We start from the raw sequence: 23,471 nt of genomic DNA, 5'->3' as shown, positions 1-23,471 counted from the left end.
TGGAAAGATTCTACAACTGCAAGCAAAAACAGTCCCCCAAAGTTTCAAAGATCTGATGTTAAATTTTAAAAGTCTGATTTTATGGATGTTAGCATAATGTTTAATAAATAGCGTATGTGATGTTATGAGGGGCACTCTGTTGACTTGAGTGGAAAGGAAAGTCGCTTTTCAGAGTAATATGGGAAAATAAATAATTATTTGGCCTTTTAAGTTCAGGGACTTTATCTTTTATGTTCTGAAAACCTCATTAACCATCTAACACTTTTTAAAAACCTCTTTATTGATATAAAATCATTTAGAGCGCTTGATTAAGCAGCAATAATCCTATCAAAGTGGATCATTTAGTGGAAAACTGTTTCCCAAATTAGCTGTTAGTACTCCAGAAAGAGCTTGGAATCATTATGGGTAGTTCTCTGAACACATCTGCTCAGTGAGTAGCAGCAGTGATAAAACTAACAGAATGCAAGAAACCATTAGGAAAGGGATAGATAAGCAAACAACGTGTCATCATGATCCTTTATAATTCCATGATACACTCACAATTGATAACACTCACAATTGATCACCTGATCTCAGAAAAGACACCTAGATTTGGAAAAGGTCCGGAGAAGGGTAACAAAAGTGATTTAAGGGGATGGAACAGCTTCTATTTGAGGACAGATTAACACTGGACTCTATAGTTAAGAAAAGAGATGACTAAAAGAGAATAGGATAGATGTCTACAAAATCGTGAGTGGCGTGGAGTAAATGACCAGGGAAGTTTTATTTACTCCTTCTTACATTACACAAGAACCATGGGTTACTCAATGTAATTAATGGGCAGCAGATTTAAAACAAACATAAGGTAGTACTTCTTAGAATCATAGCCTATTAGAACTGGAAGGGACCTTAAGAGGTCAAGTCCAGTCTCCTGCACTTAACAGCAGGACCAACCACCATCTAGACCATTTCCGATTTGTCTGACCTTCTCTTAAATATCTCCAATGATGGAGATTCCATTACTTCACTACGCAATTTATTCTGGTGCTTAACCACCCTGACAGGAAGTTTTTTCCTGATGTCTAAGGGTATGTCTACACTTGCACACTCTTTCAAGAGAGGGATGCAAATGAAGACATTCAAAATTGCAAATGAAGCCAGGATTTAAATTTTGAATGTCTTCATTTGCATCCCTCTCTCGAAAGAGCATGCAAGCGTAGACCTACCCAAACCTAACCCTCCCTTGCTGCAATTTAAGCCCATTGCCTCTTGTTCTAGTATGTCTAGATTGCAGCACTTTTCCCGGAAAAGCAATGCTGTGTCCAAGGAATGTGTCCACTTTTCTGAAAAAAACAATTGGAAAAGCAGACGCGTTCTTTCGCCATCCCTGTAAACCCCGTTTTACAAGGAAGAAGGGATGACTCAAAAAAGCAAGTTTTTCTGAAATTTGGTGCTGTGCAGACGCACCAAATTTCTGAAAAGCCTCTTTCGAAAGGAAAGCGGAAAAAGATACACCAATTTTCCAACTTTTTTTTGTAGTCTACACGGAACTGTTCTCAGATCTTAAGAACTATTTTTCTCCCTCCCTCTTGTAACATCCTTTTAGGTTCTTGAAAGCCATTGTCAGGTCACATCTGTCGTCTGTTTTCCAGACTAAACAAACCCAATACTTTCAGTCTTCTAGACATTGAATCATTTTTGTTGCTTTTCTCTGGACCTTCTCCAGCTTTTCCACATCTTTCCTGAAATATGATGCCTAGAATTGGACACAGTGCTCCAGTTGAGGTCTAATTGGCACAGATGCAGTCAACCTGTGGAACTCGTTGCCTTGAGAAATTGTGAAGGACAAAAGTTCAACTGGATTAAAAAAAGAATTAGATAAATTCGTGGAGGATAGGTCCATCATTGGGTATTGGCCACGATGGCGGGGATGAAGTGTCATGCTCAAGTTGTCCCTGAACTTCGGACTGCCAGAACTGACACTGGATAATGGGGTGGCACAGAGACAAGTTATGGTCTAGATGGACCATTGTTTTGACCTAATATGGCCATTCTTATGGTGTGTCTTCTGGACTCTGAGCTGCTAGTGCATAATGCTGTGAGAGGTACCATAGTGTGGAAGGCCAAAATTTGGAAACTTGAATGCCTATACTTAGATACCTCAATCAATATTTAGGTTCCTAAATAAGTGCCTGGGGCTTTCAAGATGCCAAGAATCTTCCATAGTTCACTGCAGATGCATAACACTTCTGAAACCTGACATATTTTCCTTCCAGCAAACATGTGACAGACTCTGGACACAGACGTCTTCTGGCGAGGAGTGTACATTTCTTTCCTGAGAACCATTCAGAGTTGATCACAAATTGGTCATTCGCAACTTGGAACTCTATTTTCCAGGGCTAACGCTTCGTTTCCATTATCCTCCCAGTCCTTACTGGCAGCGAGGCGTATTTGTGACCTGAAGTCTAATTTTTTTTTTCTGTTCTCACGCCCCCATTTTGAGAACGTGCTGCTGGAGCAACCTTAAAAGTTAACTTTTATAACAGCATTCTATTCCACTTATTCTAATGCAGCCTGTGGTGTATCCTTTCAAAAGCATGTACTGCAGGCAACCTTGAAGGTGTCTTTTAATTCCAACTAGATTTGCAGGCCTGCTGTGAATAGTTGAAACTGAAAAGGGAGAATTTAGATTTTATTATAACAGAATGTTAACACTTAAACAGGTGGCTAGGTCCTTTAAAAGTGTATTCTACCCTCTCATTGGAATTTCAGTGCCAAGTATATTCACTTCTGTACCTTCTCTCCACTTTCCTCTCCCTGTGGCATTTGATCTGATGCCTCTGCTTTGAACACTGTACCTTTTGTTTCTTAGAGCTCAGCCATGTTCAGCCATGGCAGTCATTTTGTCCCATGTTTTTTAACACATTGCTCTCTCTGAGGCAAATGGCTTTGGTTCATTCTTCTTCTGGTTTTCATTAGTCTAAAATTAGTAATTCAGACAATATATGGTTGTTCTTTGTACATAAAAGAGCATCACACTTTCTCTCTCCCAGTCTTGTTTGAGAGAGCCTCAGTTCTGGCCCATGAGCTGCAGACTGCTACAAAGTTTAGGGGACCTCTCCCTTTAGTCTGGTTCCTGCTGAGACACCCATGGCTTGGAAACAGGCAATTCTTTTTATGTGACCTTTGTTATGAAGGGATGCTTCTTCGTGTCCTAAGTAGCCCCACTCTGTGCTAGTGATACAGACCAGCTTCTTTTATTTTTTATGTCTCTTTAACTGAAGTGTATTTAGCCAGGCTGGCTGATGTTCTATAACCAATCAGGTGCATGGGACACTCCAAATAGAACTAGAAACTAGGGATGTAAGCGATTAGTTCACTATCTGATAAGCATAGGTAGTGACTTAACTAGTCGCTCCCCACCCGCCACTTGTTGCCTCTATTAGCAAGTAAGGGGAAGCAGGAGCTGGTGCTGGGGGAGCCAGCTTAAAAGCTGGTTCTCCCTAGCACTGTCTCCACAGGGGGACTGTCTCCGCTGAGGCAGAAGCGTAGTGGGGGACCAGGCACAGCTGGGAATCAGCTGATTCCCGGCTCATGCCCTGTCCTAAGCCACCGTGCCTCTCTGTTTTTTAAATGTATTAAGAGCCAGCAGAAGGGTAGGATTGAAGTGATGGGAAGGTTAGGCCCTGGGTACTTATTTGGTTAGTTTTCCTTCTTTCCATTCAGAGTAGCGACTGAATGCATTACAGAATTGGTCTTCTGTGTTTTCAGATGTTACTTAGACACACGGATGCACAACAAAATGAAGGCTCCCTTAATGCTGATGCTTGATACACAATGCCTTGTGTGTTCAAGTAATATACTTAATTAAAATGTACCCAAGATGCTGTTACTCCGCTTCATCACTTATCAATTTGTAATGGCTGAACAGGTGGGCTGGTGGTATTGCACAGTAATAACATTAAAATGGCATTTATCTGGCTAATCTTGGCTTTGTTATATTTGGTTGTTAGGCATATTTAATCTTCTTTTATTTTTTCCATCCTAGGAACACTAGAGCCCCACTTGTCGGGCTTACTCTGGACAGCTATGCTGATATCTTTGACCATAGTGATAGCTCTTCCTAAGCCCCATGGTATCCGAGCATTAATAGCATCTACGATATTGCGACTAATATTTTCAGTAGGTTTGCAGCCTACTTTATTTCTTCTGGGTGCATTCAATGTAAGTATCACGTAGGTTTTCATTGTAATTGTCATGCTTGTTACATAACAGTTGCTTATCCATTTCTGACAATACCAGACCATAAATACTCACCCTAGAACATTGTGGAGTAATTGGTGTAAAAAGTAATTGCCAAATTGGATTGGGGCTCTCTTTTAAAAATAGAATTGCTGTACTGTGCTTCATTCAAACGCTCTTCTCCAAATTTAAGAGCTCCACTGTGTCTCTCTTTTGTCAAAATCTAGTGAAAGCTCCCAGCTCAGCTAGAAATGTTAAGAAATCTGTGACCCTACAGTATCTTGAGCTTTTTGCTCAAACCCTTCTCATGTTCAGTCACTAAGCTACAAAAGATAAGAGTTTGTAAGGTTTATCAAACAGTAATTGTCCTAAATGCTTGTATCTTACCTGGATGTCATCTTGTGTATATATTATATATACCTTAGACTATTGAAACCAACATCTTGTTATCTAAATACGTTCACCGTGCCGCATATATGCCAATATATTACCCACTTGTCAGTGATGGTATTATTACGTATTGTGGTAATGCTTAACAGCTTCTCTTCAGATTGGGGAAGCCATTGATCTTGGCACTGATGTGTCCTGCTACTCGTGATTACCATATACCCAATCTAAAAATAGTTTGGGAAAATGGATTATATTCTTATTAACAAGTTACTGGGGGGTGTCTCAGAAATGTAAATGCTTCTGTTCCAAGGAACTATTTGTTCTAGCACTTTGAGTGAGAAGTTTCATGCTTTCTTTAAAAAATCTTACCTCTTCCAAGTGGGTGATTTTGTTTTTGCAGCCGAGAATCTCATAGGTGTATTAAGTCACAGTTGAGACGATTTTGCGTGTCCTTTTTATCAAGACCAACTTTTGCTCTTGGCTCAGTTAAGGTTGGGCTGGACAGATACAGTTGCAGGTGGAACCTGACCAACATCTGTTGCTCAATTATTCTACAAGGCCTCACTGTGGTTGTTGATAGAAACATATTGTGACTTAAAACTGAGTCTGCAATTATGTCACATACTCTAGTTAACCTCTGCTGTGATTATCTCCTTAGGTTTGTAATAAAATAATTTTCCTGATGAGTTTTGTGGGTAATTGTGGAACATTCACTAGAGGATACAAGGCAATGATCATGGATGTAGAGTTTCTTTATCATCTGCTGTATCTTCTTATTTGTGCGATGGGGCTCTTCGTACATGAATTTTTCTACAGTTTGTTGGTAGGTACTTACCTTGTCTTTTGGAATGCTCTCTGTCCTTTTCTAAAGCCTCCATCACAGTAGAATCCAGAAGATTTAAATGTGCCACTGTACAGTCTACCCAAAAATAGAACCTAGATTTTCCACTGCTGGTGTGTCTGCTGTCTCAAGTGGGGTGGATTTTTAGTGGTAGTCTTTTCCAAGAGACCAAAGTCATGCCTTTCACCTTGAGAGCTTACTGGGAGCGGGAGGGGAAACTCACTGTCCCTGTACTTCTTCTGCTCTCTTCACCTCATAGATAAATGGAAGACTTGTACTTTGTTCCCCCACGGGGAACTACACATTGCTTTATTGTAACTAAACTGTAGGATTTAGTAATGAGTACAATTGCAAAGAAGACTAGTTTACAAGTACAGGCAGTCCCCAAGTTACGCGGATCCGACTTATGTCGGATCCGCAGTTACGAACGGGGCTTTTCTCGCCCTAGAGAACGGGAGCGGCGGGGCGCCCAGATGCGCTGTGGTCCCGCCACCCGCGTCCTCCGGGGCGAGAAAAGCTACTCCGCGTCTCCCTGGTCTGCTGGGGGGGGGACCCCCTCCCAGCAGACCAGGGAGACGCGGAGCAAAGCCGCGGAGGATGCGGGCGGGCCCGCGGCACGTCTCGGCGGTCCTGCCACCCGCGTCTCCCTAGTCTGCTGACCAGGCTTTTTTCACCGACAACGCCGGTGTAGAGCAGCTGGGGCGCTGCCGGGTTGGTCCCGCAGCGCCGCTCCTCGGCACTACTTGCCTAACCCGGCAGCACCCCAGCTGCTCTGCCCCAGGCGTCCCCAAGTCAGCCGCTGCTGAAATTGACCAGCGGCTGACTACAGGAAGTGAAGAAAGTATTTTATGTCTAAAAGGAAACTTTCAAGGAGTGGCCCTCACTTCTCACGAGCACCCCAATCTGGCCGAGTGAATATGCCTACACTCTCTTCTGTTTAAAAGCCTCTTTGGCAACTCAGCCCTCCAGCCCTATCACACACCCAGGCTGTGTCTAGACTGACAAGTTTTTCCGCAAAAGCTTACCAGCTGTCTGCACTAGCCACTTGAATTTCTGCAAGAACACTGACTTCCTACTGTCTGAAATCATGCTTCTTGCAGAAATACTATGCTGCTCCCGTTTGGGCAAAAGTCCTTTTGCGCAAAGCTTTTGCGCAAAAGGGCCAGTGTAGACAGCTCAGATTTGTTTTGTGCAAAAAAGCCCCAATCGCAAAAATGGCGATTGGGGCTTTTTTGCGGAAAAGCGCGTCTAGATTGGCACGGACGCTTTTCGGCAAAAAGTGCTTTTGCGGAAAAGTGTCGGTGCCAATCTAGACGCTCTTTTCCGCAAATGCTTTTAATGGAAAACTTTTCCGTTAAAAGCATTTGCGGAAAATCATGCCAGTCTAGACGTAGCCCCAGTGTGCTATCAGCAAAATCCCTTCTGGGTACACCTGTACCAGGGGATCATCTTGGGTCCGATCTTGGGTCTGAGTCTATTCCCCATTTGGGGGAATAGCAGTGCCCCCAGGGCTTCCCCTCATGGAGGCAGTGTCGCCTCTTACCTCAGTGCTTCATAACAAAAGTGCCATCATAGTTCAGTCTTCATTCAGGTCACCACATTGAGCAGTTTGCAGTTCTGCCGCTCTCTCAGCCAGCCCGTCCCCCGGTCTACAGAGCTTGAGGTCTCCAGAACAACTGACTGACATCTGATCCGGCAGCTCCTTTTATAGGTCCTTCCTGGCCCCTGATTGGTGGCTTCCTCCACTACCACTCTTGCCTGCTTGGAGGACTTTCCTGTAGTCTCCCCAGTGGGAGTTGCGGGGGAGGGGAGAAGGAGGCAGGGTGCAGCAAGGCCACAAGCCTCCAGCAGGAGACTTTGGGGCCTCATCCACCCTGTGATAGAAACAATCACAAGATTAATTCACCACCACAAAGCCACTGTTTCCAAAAAACCTTAACTTTTAGGTGTGTCCTTTTCATTCATTTATTTTTTAACTGAAGTTTAAAGAAACTTGCCAATTTAAATTTCTGAAATAGATTACACTTTTCGGTTTGGTGCTGAAGAGAAAGAGAGTGACACAGAGAGCGCACATTTTACTAACATTAATCAACTTAGCATCTTAGCATACCTATGTGGTAATTAAAATAGGAATATCCCCATTTTACAATTGAGGAAACCTATCGGTCAGTATTGCCACCAAAGTCTTCTAACCTCCGACTCCTCGAATCTCAACACGTCATCAGTTAGCTGATTTCTTCAGGGGAAAAAGACCTGTTTGGAAATGGGTAATGTAAAATCATGTGGATGGGGGTGCTATTCTGTTTAGTCATTTGATCATGCTCCAGAATTCTAAATTAACTATATACTTAAAAAAGGACAAACCTTAAAACATTGGAATTATGTTACTTCCATCCTACTCTGAATTGTCCCAAAATGTAACATGCCACCAGTTTCTGAACAGTCAACTTGTGAAACAGCTTGACCTGCCCCTTTTTTCCAGCTTTTTGACTTGGTGTACAGAGAAGAAACCTTGCTGAATGTCATAAAAAGTGTCACTCGCAATGGACGTTCCATCATCCTGACTGCTGTTCTTGCTCTTATCTTGGTTTACCTGTTCTCGATAGTGGGGTACCTGTTCTTCAAAGATGACTTTATCCTGGAAGTAGATAAGCTGCCTAATGAAACGTTATTGCCAGGTTGGTATTGGATATTTTAACTGTGCAAGATTCAAAAACATAAAAGGCTTGACCCTGTGAGGTGCTGTGCTTGCTGCACAGCTTGTAGTGGGTGCTCAATGCCTTTTAGGATTAAACACAGATTTGGTTCTGGTAAAAGGTGCTGCCCAAACAAGAAATTGACTGATGCAAATGGTGCTCCTAACATTGGGTAAATTAATACCAAGGCCCCTGTCCTCCCCTCCCACTGCCAAATGGAGATAGCATTTAAACTTTCCTTTTGTATACAGGCAGTCCCAGGGTTATGTACAAGATAGGGACTGTAGGTTTGTTCTTAAGTTGAATTTGTATGTAAATCGGAACTGGTACATATTGTACCCCAGGTGTCCCTGATTCAGCCGCTGCTGAAACTGACCAGCGGCTGACTACAGGAAGCCCGAGGCAGAGCTGAATCAGACACGCCTGGGGCAGAGCAGCTGGAGTGCTGCTGGGTTGGTCTGGTAGCGCTGACCCTTGGCACGGCGGGACCAACCCGGCAGAACCCCAGCTGCTCTTGGGGACACCTGGGGCAGAGCAGCTGGAGTGCTGCTGGCTTGGTCCCGCAGCGCCGCTCCTCGGCGCTATTGGACCAACCCAGCAACACCCCAGCTGCTCTGCCCCAGGTGTCTCCAAGTCAGCCGCTGCTGAAACTTACCAGCGGCTGATGCCAGGAAGCCTGGGGCAGAGCAGCCCGCCTCCCTCCCCAGCAGACCAGGGAGCTGGGGAGCGGCTTTTCTCGAGAAAAGCCGCTCCGCGTCTCCCTGGTCTGCTGGGGGGCTCCCCCAACAGACAGGGAGATGCGGAGCAAAGCCGCGGAGGACGCGGGCGGCGGGACCGTGGCCAGCAGACCAGGGAGACGCGGAGCAAAGCCGCGGAGGACTCGGGTGGCGGGACCGCCACGGCGCGTCTCGGTGGTCTGCTGGGGGGGTCGCACCCCGTTCTTAAGTAGGGATCCGACGTAAGTAGGGTCCACGTAACCCGGGGACTGCCTGTATATGAGATTTCTTACAGTGAGTGATATGACAGTCAAGATAATCAAATTCAGATAAAAGTAGCTTCTATTCTGGATTAATTGCAAGCATATTAGAGGCAGGGCAGAAGCCAAGTTTAGCTGAATTTGATTTTCTTAACTGTCGTATCCCTCCATCTGTGAAGTTTACATCCTGCCTTGGTTAGGCAGAGTTTAAATGTGTTCAGGCGAAAGCCGACTCTTTTTCCCAGACTTGAACTGGTGAGCTTTCTGGTTGCAAATACTGGTTAAGCTTGCAGGTTAATAATTTGTGGGGATTGGAGGGTTTCTTTTTACTTTTAATGGTGGGTTTAATTCTATAACAATCAAAATAGAATTATCAATAACCAAATAAATACACACGGAAGGGAGTGCAAGAGGTGGCTTTTCTGAGCTCAACCTTGATACTTTTTCTCAGTTTACATGCAGAATACTAACCCCCACCAAATACTTGCTTTAAGTTCAATAACAAGTTTTGGAAGTTCTTTGGGGGTGGTTTTCTGACAAGATTTGGTCGTAGCAAGTAAAACATTGTTTTCCATTAAGCAAGCAACTTAGTGAGGGAGGAGTACAGATAGGACAGCAGATAACCTTATTAAGTGGGCATTTCACTTTTTTTCTCCAAAGCTTAAACTGTTCATAAAAAAAAAAGATTGCTTGGTATTCTTGCTAACAGAGGTTAATTTTTACCATTTACCATGCTAGAGGTCAAGAACTAAATGACACTTTGCTGCAACTTTTCCATGCTGTTGATTTCCCTGTCAGGGACATCTGATGATCTGTAATGTCTCAAACTTGCTTTGCACAATGAATGCACGTGTTTGAGGCACCATGTCTGCTGAACCATTTCAATTACTTCCTGAACATTGGGAGTTGGTAATGTGTGGAACAATTGCCTGGCGTTCGGTCCTAGTGCACAGAAATGGAAATCGTTTTATTTTGTCATTCATTGTTAAATAACTAGACCTGAGAGTTTAATTGGACTCTAACCTTCAAATCACATTGGAAAAATCTTTCTCAGAATTGTATACATGTTGTTTAGGGTAGACTCAGTTCATATTATAGTGTATGTTAACACCCGTGGATCAGTTTTGAAAAACTGAAACAATGTTCAGGTACATTTTTGATATCATAATTTGCATTTTTATAGATCATACAGAATCTGGTGATACCATGACTGGGGAGTTCCTGTATTCAGATGTATGTAGAGCAGGTAAAGGGGAAAACTGTTCATCAGTCATTCCTTCAGAAGGTAGGCGTCTTTCACTACTGAACTCATTGTCCTAGCCATGTATCTTAAATTAAACAGACTGGTGTAATTAAACCAGGCAGAATACAGATACCCCACCTCCCTGCCTTTGTGGGGTCCCTTGTCCTATGTCTCGTTGCTCCTGGGGTGGAGGGGACTGGACTTGAACCCACTTCCCTGTGTTCCCCAGGCAAGTGCACTTCTGGGAGGGGGCACATCTGATTTGAGGGAGGATTAATTTATCTGAACTTCCCAGTAGTGTAAATGTCTTTTGGTACATGAAATACTGTGTGTAGAAAAGACATACTTATTTTATTGCTATGAGATTGCTTAGTCCTGAATTGAATTGAAACATGTTGTATTATGAAATGCCTTTCCTTATGAATTTGAGAAGGGAAAAGTGATGCAGCTAGTCCTTTTTATATACTCCTGAATCTTGCAACAATCAACAATTCTGACCTCAGAAGTTGGTCTCTGAATTTACAAGCATCTTCAAATTAATTAGTAAAGGAATACATGTGAATATTGTTTTGAACTATTAAGAAATAATAAAATAAATACATAAAATGGGTCTAAAAGATAAGAAAAAAGATATATGTTGGGCTTGATATGGCAGTATGGTTGCCCATTCATCTATAGTGCAATGATCAGCCTTAAATTGAATAGTGAAATGTTTTGTCCTATTTCCTATCAATTAAATGTATTTCCTTGCTGAGATTAATGGTGTTGGCTGTGAGATACAGACAATGTAGGTACAGGCAGTCCCCGACTTACGCGGATCCGACTTATGTCGAATCCGCAGTTACGAACGGGGCTTTTCTCGCCCTGGAGGACACGGAGTGCGGGACCTCGCGGTCCCGCCGCCCGTGTACTCCGGGGCGAGAGAAACTGCTCCGCGTCTCCCTGGTCTGCAGATCAGGAAGACGCAGAGCAAAGCCGTGGAGCACGCCGGCAGGGGGACAGCTCAAGCGCACCCGGGCTGTCCCGCTGCGGGCGTGCTCCAAGGCTTTGCTCCCCGTCTCCCTGGTCTGACCAGCAGACCAGGGAGATGGGGAGCAAAGCCTCGGAGCACGCCAGAAGTGGGACAGCGCGACGCGCCTGGACTGTCCCGCTGCCCACGTGCTCTGCGGCTTTGCTCCGCGTTTCCCAGGTCAGCAGACCAGGGAGACGGAGCAAAGCCGTGGCGGACATGGGCGTCCCGCCACCCCCGTCTCCCTGGTCTGCTGCGGGGGGGGGTGCAGCTAGTGCCCCCCCAGCCGACCAGGCTTTTCTTGCCTACCTCTGGGGTAGAGCAGCTGGGGGCTGCTGGGTTAGTCCCGCAGCGCCGCTCCAGACCAACCCTGCAGCACCCCAGCTGCTCTGCCCCAGGAGTCCTGATTCAGCCGCTGCTGGTCAGTTTCAGCAGCGGCTGAATCAGGACTGAGGCAGAGCAGCTGGGGTGCTGCTGGGTTGCTCCAGTAGCGCCGAGGAGCCACGCTACTGGAGCAACCCAGCAGCACCTCAGCTGCTCTGCCCCAGGCGTCCCCAAGTCAGCCGCTGCTGAAACTGACCAGCGGCTGACTACAGGAAGCCCGAGGCAGAGTTGCTCTGCCCCAGGCTTTCCGGAATCAGCCGCTGATCAGTTTCAGCAGCAGCTGACTTGGGGACGCCTGGGTTTCTTAAGTTGAATCTGTATGTAAGTCAGAACTGGCGTCCAGATTCAGCCGCCGTTGAAACTGATGAGTTTCAGCAGCGGCTGATGCCCATTCTGACTTACATACAGATTCAACTTAAGAACAAGCCTACAGTCCCTATCTTGTACGTAATCCGGGGACTGCCTGTATATTTCATTCAAATGAAGTGTTTGTTTTAAATATCAGTGATGTCTGGGGGCCCATCTCCTAAAGAGGAAATGTCTGTTGGCTCTAGTGTGGCCTGTGATAAATTAATGGTACAGATACAAAAATAGGGGATGATTTTGGTGGTCTTCACATACTTAATTTTGCAAAAAAGATGTGGGAAACTGGATAGTGTCAGAGTTCATGTTGATATGTTAATATCAGTGTTTGTTTATAGCCAGAGGTGGATCTGATGCTGAAACCTCTCATCATCTCCCTAATGTTAGGAGATGTCTGGACACACTTTGATTCAGACCCATCTTTAACATTTATATTGTAATAGCTGCATTTCATTACCATAGCAAAGACATGGAGGGAGATTTTTTAATAATCTAATTTTAAGAAATAGTCATAATTAGTTCTGGAACTTTCAGAGTCAAACTGCATGAATTAGGAATGCCAAGAGCAAACTGAAGTTATAGCCAAACTTACCAAAGTTGATGGGAAAAATAATCTGTTCCTTTCAAATACACTATAGTTTCCATTGTTGATAATGCACCGTAACCATTTCAAGTGCAAGAGACAAGCTTTTCTTTCAGAAAGTAGCTTATGGCCTGTCTAATCATTCCTCTGTCAGATACAGCGTATGGACAAATGCGTAGCCCTCAGATCTGTCAAAAAGCCATGATTCTATAGAAACAGGCATCTGCTAAGCTTACGTTGTGCATGGTAACAGAAGGGGAAAGAGAATTTAGCCAACTCAGCACAGAAACTAGAAACCAAATTTTGGTGGTGGAAAGGAGGGATACAACTGAGCCATCCGTGGAGACCAGCTGCTGTTCAGTTCCTAGCGAACAAGTGCTGCTCTCGTGATCTATGAGGTTTATTAGATACATGTGGTTAGAATCTTATGACTGTTCTTAAAGAGAAAAGGCTACTTTAAAGATGGATAATTCAAAGAATAAAGAGATTTAAAACACATCTTCTTGTCTTTTAAACCTGTCTAATGCTTACTATCTGAATAGAGCTGATTTCTAAAGAAGAAACGGAGGAAGAGGATAAAGAGCATACGTGCGAGACATTGCTGATGTGCATTGTTACTGTACTGAGTCATGGGCTCAGGAGTGGAGGTGGAGTAGGAGATGTGCTCAGGAAACCATCCAAAGAGGTAAATTAACACTGCATGGGGGAGGATAAGAGAGATCTAGTTTTATTGAAGAGAATGTTGTGCATAGTGTATTAAACATATTATATTACTAGATAGACAGGACCACAGTTCTTCACTATGTAATATAGTTAAATCTTTGCAGTAAGAGAAGCAATGGCACATTTAAAATGTATTTCCAACTATTTGATCTGCTTTATGATTATTAATCATATTTTAGGATAAAGTTTAAGGAAGAACCAAAAATAGAGCCCCATTGTGCTAGGTGCAGTACAATCAGAGAAGCAGAAAGTTCCTGCCCGGAAGAGCTTACAGTCTAAATAGAGCAGACAGATTGAGGAGGAAAGGTTAGACTGTGACCTGGGTGGTGGCAGCAAATGTTATGTTCCATGGTTTTTTGGAAGTTAGGAGCTGATGAGATAAATTAAAAGAAAGGGGTGGAGGGGGACAGAGCGAGGGAGAGAAGGGAAGAGAAGCAGGGAAGCTCCAAAGTGAATGCTTTCCTCTTCTGCCCTTACAAAAACAGCCAATCAGCACAGGGCATAGAAAGGGCTCTGCTGGTTCCTCCCTGTAGTTTTAATACCAGGCCATCTGCTATTCGGGGAGAGAGGCACCAAGTGTGTTGTAGTGACCCTAAAGTGGTAGAGAGTTAGAGGCCTTCCTGTTTTTCTGGACCTATGGGCCAACTGGACCCAATTCACTCTCCCTTCTTTCTTTCTTTCTTTCTTTCTTTCTTTCTTTCTTTCTTTCTTTCTTTCTTTCTTTCTTTCTTTCTTTCTTTCTTTCTTTCTTTCTTTCTTTCTTTCTTTCTTTCTTTCTTTCTTTCTTTCTTTCTTTCTTTCTTTCTTTCTTTCTTTCTTTCTTTCTTTCTTTCTTTCTTTCTTTCTTTCTTTTTCTTTCTTTTTCTTTCTTTCAGGAAATGGTCCCCAGTGAGAGTGGGTTGTAGCTGTTTAATTATAACCTTTTTGAATTCCAGTGTGGGGTGATGTGTGACAACTAGAGATATGTGGTAGGAGGGGATTTTGTTTCTGTTTTAAAGCAGGTTCTCTGAGGGTATTTGGGTGGCCTGTTCCACCCTTGTGCTTGGATGGGGTGTCCTTGTTTGGTGAAGGTGATTCAAAGCATATGAATGTGCGAACATTGGACATTCTCCTTGGAGCAAATTCCATGGTCTCTGAGTGCTTCTTTGTAGATCACTGGTTTTCAAACTTATTTTAGCATGACCCAGCTGAAGAAAATTGTTGATGCCTGTGACCCAACATAATTTGACTAGAGTGTGGGTTCCGAGGTTGGGCTGAGAATTGAGAGCTTTGGGCTGTAGGAGTGGGCTCTGGCTTTTGGGCTGTCAGAGCTGGGGCAGGTGGAGCTTACTTTGAGCATCTCCCAGACAGCAGGGATTCTAAGACAGGCTTCCTGTCCCTCCTGGCACTGTAGACCATGCTGCCCCTGGAAGTAGCCAACAGCAGGTTCCCAGCCCATAGGAGCAAGGAGCTAGTGTTCAGGCAGGGGCAGTGTATGGAGACCTGTGTGCTCTCCTGGCCACCTCTCACCCACCCCCCACTCCCCCACTCCCACCCCCATCAGGAGCTGGGCCTGCTGCTGGCTGTTTCTGGGGCACCTTGCAGTCTTTGTGCCAGGACAAGCAGGAAGCTGCCTTAACACCCACACTGGTCACCTGATCATTCTGCCACAGTGAGACCCAGTGCCTGACATTCCACGACCCAGTACTGGGTCGGCGACCCATAGTTTGAAAACCACTGCTCTAGATAGCAGATGTATTGATGTGTTTGGGCTGCTCACACAAGCTCTGTGAAGACAAGTGTGGTGATCGGTGGGTTTCTTATATATAGTTGTCCATAGAGTTTTTCAAGCTGATTGTAGTATCCAGGAAGTTGTGGGAGTGTTCTGGAAGCCATTTAATGGATGGGTGATGGTGGTTGAAGTTCTGCTGGTAATCTATGAAGGAGTTAGTCGTCTGTCCAGCAGATGGAAATATCATTGATGTATCTCAGATATCTCATTGATTTGTGTGGTGCATTTCTCCAGAAATTTTTTCTCAGGGTGGCCCATGAAGAGGTTGGCATACTAAGGAGCCAGCCTACTCTCGACACCTCTTCCCATGATTTGGACAAAGTGCTTGTTGGTGAATGTAGAGCTATTGTGGGTGAAGATGAAATGGATGAGTTTGGCAGTGGGTTTTGAGGTGGTTATCTGAATGTTCTCCATGATTTTGCAGAGATGTTTGAGGCAAGCAGTGATGTTGATATTGATGCATACGGAGGTGACAAGCAGGTTGTTAATGTTATGGAGTTTGTGGAGGAAGTTTATTATGTCTTGAAGGAAGCTGCTGGCTCTTTGTGTGCTGCTTGGTTTGAAGACAATTTCTATGAGTCTTGATATTCCTTCAGTAAGAGTGTGGCAGCTAGATAGGAAGGGCTGTGTGGACTCCCCTGTTTGTGTATCTTTGGGAGCATATAGAAGGATTCTGGGGTAATGGATGAGGTTTCAGAGTTGCTCTTGGAGTTGCTTGGGGAAGAATTTGATATCCTTTCATTTCTGTGTAAATTGTGGTGTGGGGTCATCTTTTAAGTTCTTTATAACAGGTGCTGTCACAGTTCAGGTTAACTTAATTAAAGTCCAAGTGATTTACACTACATTGAATCAAGGCCACTTTGAGTCTGAATCAGAGCAACCACACCAATTTTGAATGTGGTTTACTTGAAATATAGGTGTTCAGTTAATTCAGGTTAACTTCGCTGAGTGTTCCTCTGTAGACAAACCCATAGGGTACATCCATGCTACAACAAAAGACCATGGCTGCCTCAGCTTCGCTGACTCTAGCTGGATCCATGTGGTTATAACATTATGGGGAAAACATTCAGGCTTGGGCTATAGCCTAAGACTCAGTGCCTTGATTATTTTATTGCAGTGTAGACACACCCTTACATGCTTTTGAATTTTTTTTGTCAGTAGTAAAACAGGCAGCGAGCTTAACAACACTGTTTCCTGCTTTAGCTAATAAAGAGTATATAGATGGTTATTTGTTGTGATTTGGTGATAATACAAACAACTGTCAAAGTAATGTCAGGAGGTGATCTGGGGTGGAAGGAATAAATGACAGACTTCGATAAGTATATAACACGAGTAGGTACCAAAAAGAGAAAAGAGGCTTGCAGATCAGATGACAAGTAGGGGGAAACTGACTCCCTATCACTGACTAGTTTGATGTTTTTCTAATAGATAATAAAGAATGTAAAATATTAAATGTAATCATTGGAGGACTTCACAGAGTGGTATTCTGAATTAGGGAGTCTCAAGAGGGGAGATGGTGGATTGATGAAATATTGCTGCTGAGCTGAAAGAGAGGACTCTAATGGTAAGTGTCTGGATTAACTTTTTAAAATATTTGTCTTACAGGAACCTCTTTTTGCTGCTAGAGTGATATATGATCTTCTGTTCTTCTTCATGGTGATCATTATTGTCCTTAATCTGATTTTTGGTGTTATCATTGACACTTTTGCTGATTTAAGGAGCGAAAAGCAGAAGAAAGAAGAAATTTTAAAAACAACTTGCTTTATTTGTGGTAAGCATTTGCTTTAGAGCTAGAAACTGATCCGTCTAATCCAAAGGTAGCAGTGGCCTTGCTCTCCCAGGAAATATAAGACACTGAGAAATAGGATTCTTCTTCAAGTGTTTGCCCATGTCAATTCCATTGACGTTCCATTCTCTTTGAGCCACCTGCAATGGATTTCACAGGAGCATGTGCTTACCCATCTTTTGTAACTGCTCTTCAAGATGTATTGCTCATGTCCATTCCATTACCCACCCCTTCTACCATTCACTTGGAATTGTTGGCAAGAAGGAATTGAGCAGGCCAGGGCCAGCAGCACTTGATATACCCATGCATGAGCGCAGCACTCCGAGGAGGTGGGAGGTGTCACAGTTAGCCCTACAGATATTGTCAAGGCAAAAATCTCTGATGACGGCACATGTGGGTGCATGCCCAACTAGAATGGAATGGACATGAGCAACACATCTCAAAGAACAGGTTACAAAATGTGGGTAACTGTATTGGAAGACCCTACATAATATTTTTCAACTAGTTGTTGTTCTCCACTACTGCAACAACTTTTCAAGATCTCTTGAAAGCTCGTCAACATCTCTTCCTCTTCAAGTAGAGAATCCTGATTTGAGAGCATCTTCTTACGTTAACTTTGCTATTGGGGGGGAGAATTGCTTGGAAAGTTTGAGGAACTTGGGATAAAGAAAAAAGGATTGGCAATAGGAGTCTACTGTTTATATACCGCTCTTCTTAAGTATACTTCATCTAGCTTGTTTCATGTTTTGCCTGTGTTTTAGACAACAATTTTATGTTGAAGCATTAGATAAACTAAAATGGATCATGTTTCTAAAGACACTGGATAGGTTCTGAAAAACACCTACTTTTGAGTGCACTCAAGTGAAAAGTTAAACTATGGAGGCTGAGAGGCCAAAGTAGTAAAATGACATGGTCATACATAAACACATATAATGATGTATTAATATCCCTTAGAAGTTTGTTGCAATGTAGTTGCTGTGTTTTGCATAATTTTATTTCGAAAAGGGGATATTTTCAGGAAATGTAGCAAAAACTCTTTATTACCTATCATACCTACCTAGCTTCACCATGACTTTTCTAGAATGTGTAATCAGTGGAAATGGTACAATTTCTACCCTAAGGAGTTCATCCCTGTGACGCTGTTCAAGAATATATTTCGTTGTTAATGCATAAATGCCACAAACAGTTGCCTTCTACTTCTAACTCAAGAGTTGCTGAGCACTAATAAGGGTATGTGTTCTCTCTCTCTTTCTCTCTCTCAGGTTTGGAAAGAGACAAGTTTGATAACAAAACAGTCACATTTGAAGAGCATATAAAAGAAGAGCACAATATGTGGCACTACTTGTGCTTTATTGTATTAGTAAAAGTAAAAGATTCGACAGAGTATACAGGACCAGAAAGTTACGTGGCAGAAATGATTAAGGTAAAATTGAAGTACTTTCCCCAAATCAGATTGATTATATGGTCTATATTTGTTTAGTAAATACAAATAGTCTTCATATTTGTGTAAGAATTTGAGGAACAGAGGATTTGTCCTACCACAACAGACTATCATAATTCAGTATTTTACCTCCTTAGTGGTGTTTCTTGATCAGAGAATATACCTGAAGAATAACATAAAGGTCGAGATTTTTGTAAGAGGATTAATTTCAAAAAAAGGTTTCACGGACTAGACTATTGACTACATCTTGTTGCAGGTTTCAATCCATGTGTGGTAAATGGATGGTTAATGCTAAAATTGTGCAGGCAGCAAGATTTGGTGGTCTGTTGGATGTGTGTGAATTTTTCAGTTCAGTAGTTACAGAATCGTCTGTATCTTCATACCTGTGGCTTCTACGCCTCTAAAATATTCACACTTGTGTCAAGTGGATAGAAGTAAAGTCCTACCTAGTCTCTGGTTTAGACCAGTTGCCTAGGTTGAAGGGAAGACAGTCTGTTTTGAAAACTCATGTAGCTTAGTATAAAAGAAAACATTTTCAACAGTTGGGAGAACTGTTTGTAATCCGACATGCATGTAAAACCTGTCTCACTGCACAGCATCCTAAACTGACTTCTAAGACTTATTGTAGTCTTATGAATTAGTTATTAAAGTAATAAACCAAAATTAATAGCTGCTATTTTGCAAAGCCTTTTGATGAACAAATTTAAATGCCTTTTCTTTGCCAAAGTGCAGGTTCAGAGCTCCTGGAACTGTCTTTTGCCTCTAAATTCTAATTACTAATTTGTCTCCCTGCTGTCTAAGGGTATGTCTACACTACCCCGCTGGTTTGAACTAGCGGGGTAATGTAGGCATACCGCACTTGCAAATGAAGCCCGGGATTTGAATTTCCCGGGCTTCATTTGCATAAGCGGGGAGCCGCCATTTTTAAAACCCCGCTGGTTCGAACCCCGTACAGCGCGGCTACACCAGGCACAAACTAGGTAGTTCGAACTAGGCTTCCTAGTTTGAACTACCGTTACTCCTCATTTCACGAGGAGTAACGGTAGTTCGAACTAGAAAGCCTAGTTCGAACTACCTAGTTTGTGCCCCGTGTAGCCGCGCTGCACGGGGTTCGAACGAGCGGGGTTTTAAAAATGGCGGCTCCCCGCTTATGCAAATGAAACCCGGGAAATTCAAATCCCGGGCTTCATTTGCAAGTGTGGTATGCCTACATTACCCCGCTAGTTCAAACCAGCGGGGTAGTGTAGACATACCCTAACTGATTAGCAAGAGCCTTTGCTGATTTCTAAATAGTTATATTTCTTTACTTATCATTTTCATTAATTATCTTTGCCATGCAACTTGTGGTCTCATTTAATTTTTACAGTCTTTTTCCTGTAAAGGTAGAATATGCCTTTAAATATAAAACCCACCAAGGCCTCCCTGAGGTGGTACAGGGTGTGTTACTTCAGGGTCACTGAAGTCTGTGTCCTACTTCTGGATTTCTGCTTCGGTAATGAGGGCTTAAAGAAATCTTGTGAGCAATCACCTGATAAAGGATTAGCACAGTGAGATAGCTGATCACATCACTGGTGCTGTCAGAAGACAGCCTTTATATTGTTCCCTTCATTTAGCACATTACATTGGTGAGTACTTCAAAATGGTGTTGGCTTTGATTTTTCTGGGCATAAAGAAGTAAGTTAGGTTAATATTATTTAGGGGTTGTTATTATTTAGGGGTTGTTTGTGTTATCACACAGTCCTTAAATCTGATTGCACCAGTTGCTGAAAAGTATCAGAGGGGTAGCCGTATTAGTCTGAATCTGCAAAAGCAGCGAGGAGTCCTGTGGCACCTTATAGACTAACCAAAGTGTTGGACCATAAGCTTTCATGGGCAAAGACCCACTTCATCAGATGCATGTAGCCTGAGAAGCTGCACAGATCTTATGGCAAAATTCTAGGCTTAATCTCTGGTTTTCCAAATGTTGGCAATGACTTGTTGGACACATTCTCCACTGACGTGTATGGAATATGCATGCCACAGGAAGCAGTAGTAGATCCAGTTTGAGAATAAATGGACCTTTTGGTAGAAGCCTAGGATTTGCCATTGAATCCCTGCTTTTTTTTTTTTTTTTTTTTTTTTTTTTTAATCCAATCTTGCTAGTAGTGGTGGCAATATGGCAGAAGTTCATTTTGATCACCCCAAAGCAAAGTTGCTTTTCAGTCTCACTCTTGGTAGCTGTTTCTTTTTAAGAGACATAAAAACAGTGCTTCCCTTGCCCCCAGAACAAAAAAAAAGAAAAATGGAACTCTCTGACTGTATTGCTTCCTCAGGCCTATGTAAATACTTCAGTAAGAGATGGTCCAGGGGTGTAGGAATGACTGTGTGCATTTTTTATGTTTTACGCCAAAGTTCTTTGTTTTCATCCTCATCAGAAACAAATTTAGTAGGAGTGGCAACTAAGGATGTTAAATATCAACTAATGGACTAATCGAATAGTTAATGTATTTTGCATTGACTATTCAATTAGTCAATAGAGCGATTCCGCCTTTGAAGTGTAGCAACAGCAAATGCTTATTGGAAGGACTAGTTGCTAGTCTCCCCCTTGCTGCCTCCTTCTGATAGATGCAGCAAGTGCAGCTGGCCACGGGCTGCACACGGCGTTTCAAAGTACCCCCTCTTTCTGATAGGCAGCAAGGGGGGTGGCAAAGCAACTAGTCAACTAGCATGTCGACTATCCTATAAGCATTTGCTTGTCAGATAGTTGACTAGTTCTTCACATCCCTAGTGGCAATGGGGGAAGGAAACCTTTATAACATGCCTATGATTCCAAGGTTTCAACTGAGCCTGTTGGAGAGGCTGATTTATTTTGTTCATATTGGGATTGTATGACAATCTAAAATTACTCAATATCTTTAGCAGGCACGTGCTCTTCTAAAGTGTCTGCTAACTTCAAAGTCAGATTTAGAAGGGATTTTTTTCCCCATGTAAACAGACTGAAGGTGGCACTCTAACATCTTTGGTAATGACACAAACTGGGCACTTCTATTACCATAGGTTTCAATGTAGTATGGACGTGCAATAGAAATATTTACTGAGCTATATTGGCTTGGACAGGAAGCAGAGATATGCTCAAAAATATATTGGAACTACAGAGGCTAATTTACTTCAGATGTTTCCTTCTCCTGCCCTGAGTCATAAAATGATAGAAGATTAGGGTGAAGAGAAATGACCTGATTAGAGTTGGAAGAGTCCAACCCACTGCTCAAAGCAGAACCAACCCCAACTAAATCTCAACCGAGTAGCTTTGGACAGTACTTATTTGTCAGCAAGAGTTGAAACCGTGCACCTGCAATTTAGAACGTTTATTATTTTTGCAGCACTCTAGGTGTACATAGAACATTACAAATACTGTTGTGAATCTATTACCTTGGAATTGAATATGCTACCAGTTTCTTACTTTAGTGCAGTGCTCATTGGCTTTCACAGTGGGTGCATTTAAACACCATACACATCATGAATAAATTCATTTTATGCCAGTTACTATATATTCAGACAACTTAGTTCCTTTAAGGATGACCTCATCTCTTGATATGTTCTTAACTAAAAATAATCTTGGTGTAAAGAGGTGTGAATGGCAATTTTGATACTACATACTGTACTTGATACCAAGGAGTTAAATGTTGGTTACATAACGTCTGTCATTGCCTGCAGGAATTTGAGCCAGTGGTTAAAAAAAAAATCTCATTCTAATTGAGAACAAATCTATAAAATGCACTGAATAGATGTTGTATTACCTAGTTTCATGTGTAAAGGCTAATTAAATTACTATGCAATGTATAGAAAAGTCAGCATTTCTACTTAGAAAACCAAATGTAAGATTTAAAAGGAATTAGAATATAACCAGCTCCACTCAATTAATATGGTGCATTTGATTTATTTAACATCAGACAGGAGTGGATGGATTCTGAAGTCCATTGCAATGCTTTTTTACGTGAGATTGTAATTGCTTTCATAAGGTTGTTAAAATATCAAAGATGAGGTTTTTTTTGCAATATTTGTTAATTCCCAGGCTTAGAAAAAATGGTGCTGGAATTGTGAGCTGTGCAGCTATATGCCGTGATTCCATCTGGTAGTTTGTTTGATCTTGTAGCGAAAAATCAGAATTGTGTGTTAAGGGACTGTGGTTCCCATCCCATCACTGGTACAAACTTCTTGTGCAAATCTCATTGTTTATTTGCTCATCGATAAAACAGGGAAAATGATCCTCTGCCTTATCAAGGAGGTTGTGAGATCCAGCAGCTTAATAGTTACCAAACATTTTGAGCTTCACAAATAAAAGTTGCTGGAGAAATACCAATGGGAAAAATGGAATTGCTTGTATTCTTTGACATGCAAATAAATTGTCTTGTATCCTGAAGCTCTTATGTGAGCACTGAGGGTGATGAGTTGTATCTACATAGAGGCCTCTTATAGACTTCAGGAGTATGCACACAATGAAGGAAACAGTATGGAGCAGACTGTCTTGTAAGTGCCTCCTTTCAGTTGTTTTAAGGATAAACATTTAATAGTGCAGAAATTACTGTCAGACAATAAGAAAATGGTTAGCAGTGCTCCAAATGGACTTGAATTGTAAACTATAAGCCTTCTCCCCTCTTCCTCCCTCCCCCCCCCTCCCCCCCCCCCCCCCCCCACTCCCTGATCTAACTTCTTTGCATCTGGTTAAATCACTGTAGATGTTTGTTTAAGATAGTGAGACTTTTAAGTTAGATCAATGCCTCTTCAAAAGTATTTTTTATCTGGAAAGTATGTTAATTGTGCTATAACACAGATAGTCCAATGCTGGTTGTGTTTCCCTGGAACAAAGGTGTAGTTCACTCACGGTACTGCTTTGTAGTCACCAAGGCACATTAGGTGATGTCTGAATAATACTGGGGGGGGGGGGGGGGAGTAAAAGGGTGACCACTTATTGTGTTGGCTAGACATTGACATCCACACCCAAATGATTCATACAGACTCAGTGCAACTCCTTACAGATGGTCTTATCTACCCATCCTCTCAGTCT

At 42.6% G+C, this 23,471-nt stretch overlaps 1 protein-coding gene across 2 annotated transcripts in view; it reads left to right on the top strand.

The window, feature by feature from the left end:
- Positions 1-23,471, top strand: part of ITPR1 (inositol 1,4,5-trisphosphate receptor type 1) — a 267,345-nt gene that overhangs the window by 223,413 nt on the left and 20,461 nt on the right. For both annotated transcript variants that reach the window (XM_089781233.1, XM_089781234.1), the window contains 7 exons: positions 4,028-4,203; positions 5,270-5,434; positions 7,935-8,130; positions 10,308-10,409; positions 13,249-13,391; positions 16,806-16,971; positions 18,249-18,409. In XM_089781233.1, coding sequence (XP_089637359.1) covers positions 4,028-4,203; positions 5,270-5,434; positions 7,935-8,130; positions 10,308-10,409; positions 13,249-13,391; positions 16,806-16,971; positions 18,249-18,409 — 1,109 coding nt within the window. The remainder of the gene's footprint in view (positions 1-4,027; positions 4,204-5,269; positions 5,435-7,934; positions 8,131-10,307; positions 10,410-13,248; positions 13,392-16,805; positions 16,972-18,248; positions 18,410-23,471) is intronic.

This window comes from Pelodiscus sinensis, chromosome 11 (genome assembly GCF_052426305.1).
Source record: "Pelodiscus sinensis isolate ZL-2025 chromosome 11, ASM5242630v1, whole genome shotgun sequence".
In the NCBI taxonomy this organism is placed as follows: Eukaryota; Metazoa; Chordata; order Testudines; family Trionychidae; genus Pelodiscus; species Pelodiscus sinensis.
The sequence above is the reverse complement of the archived record's forward strand: the minus strand, read 5'-3'. Positions and strand labels throughout refer to the sequence as shown.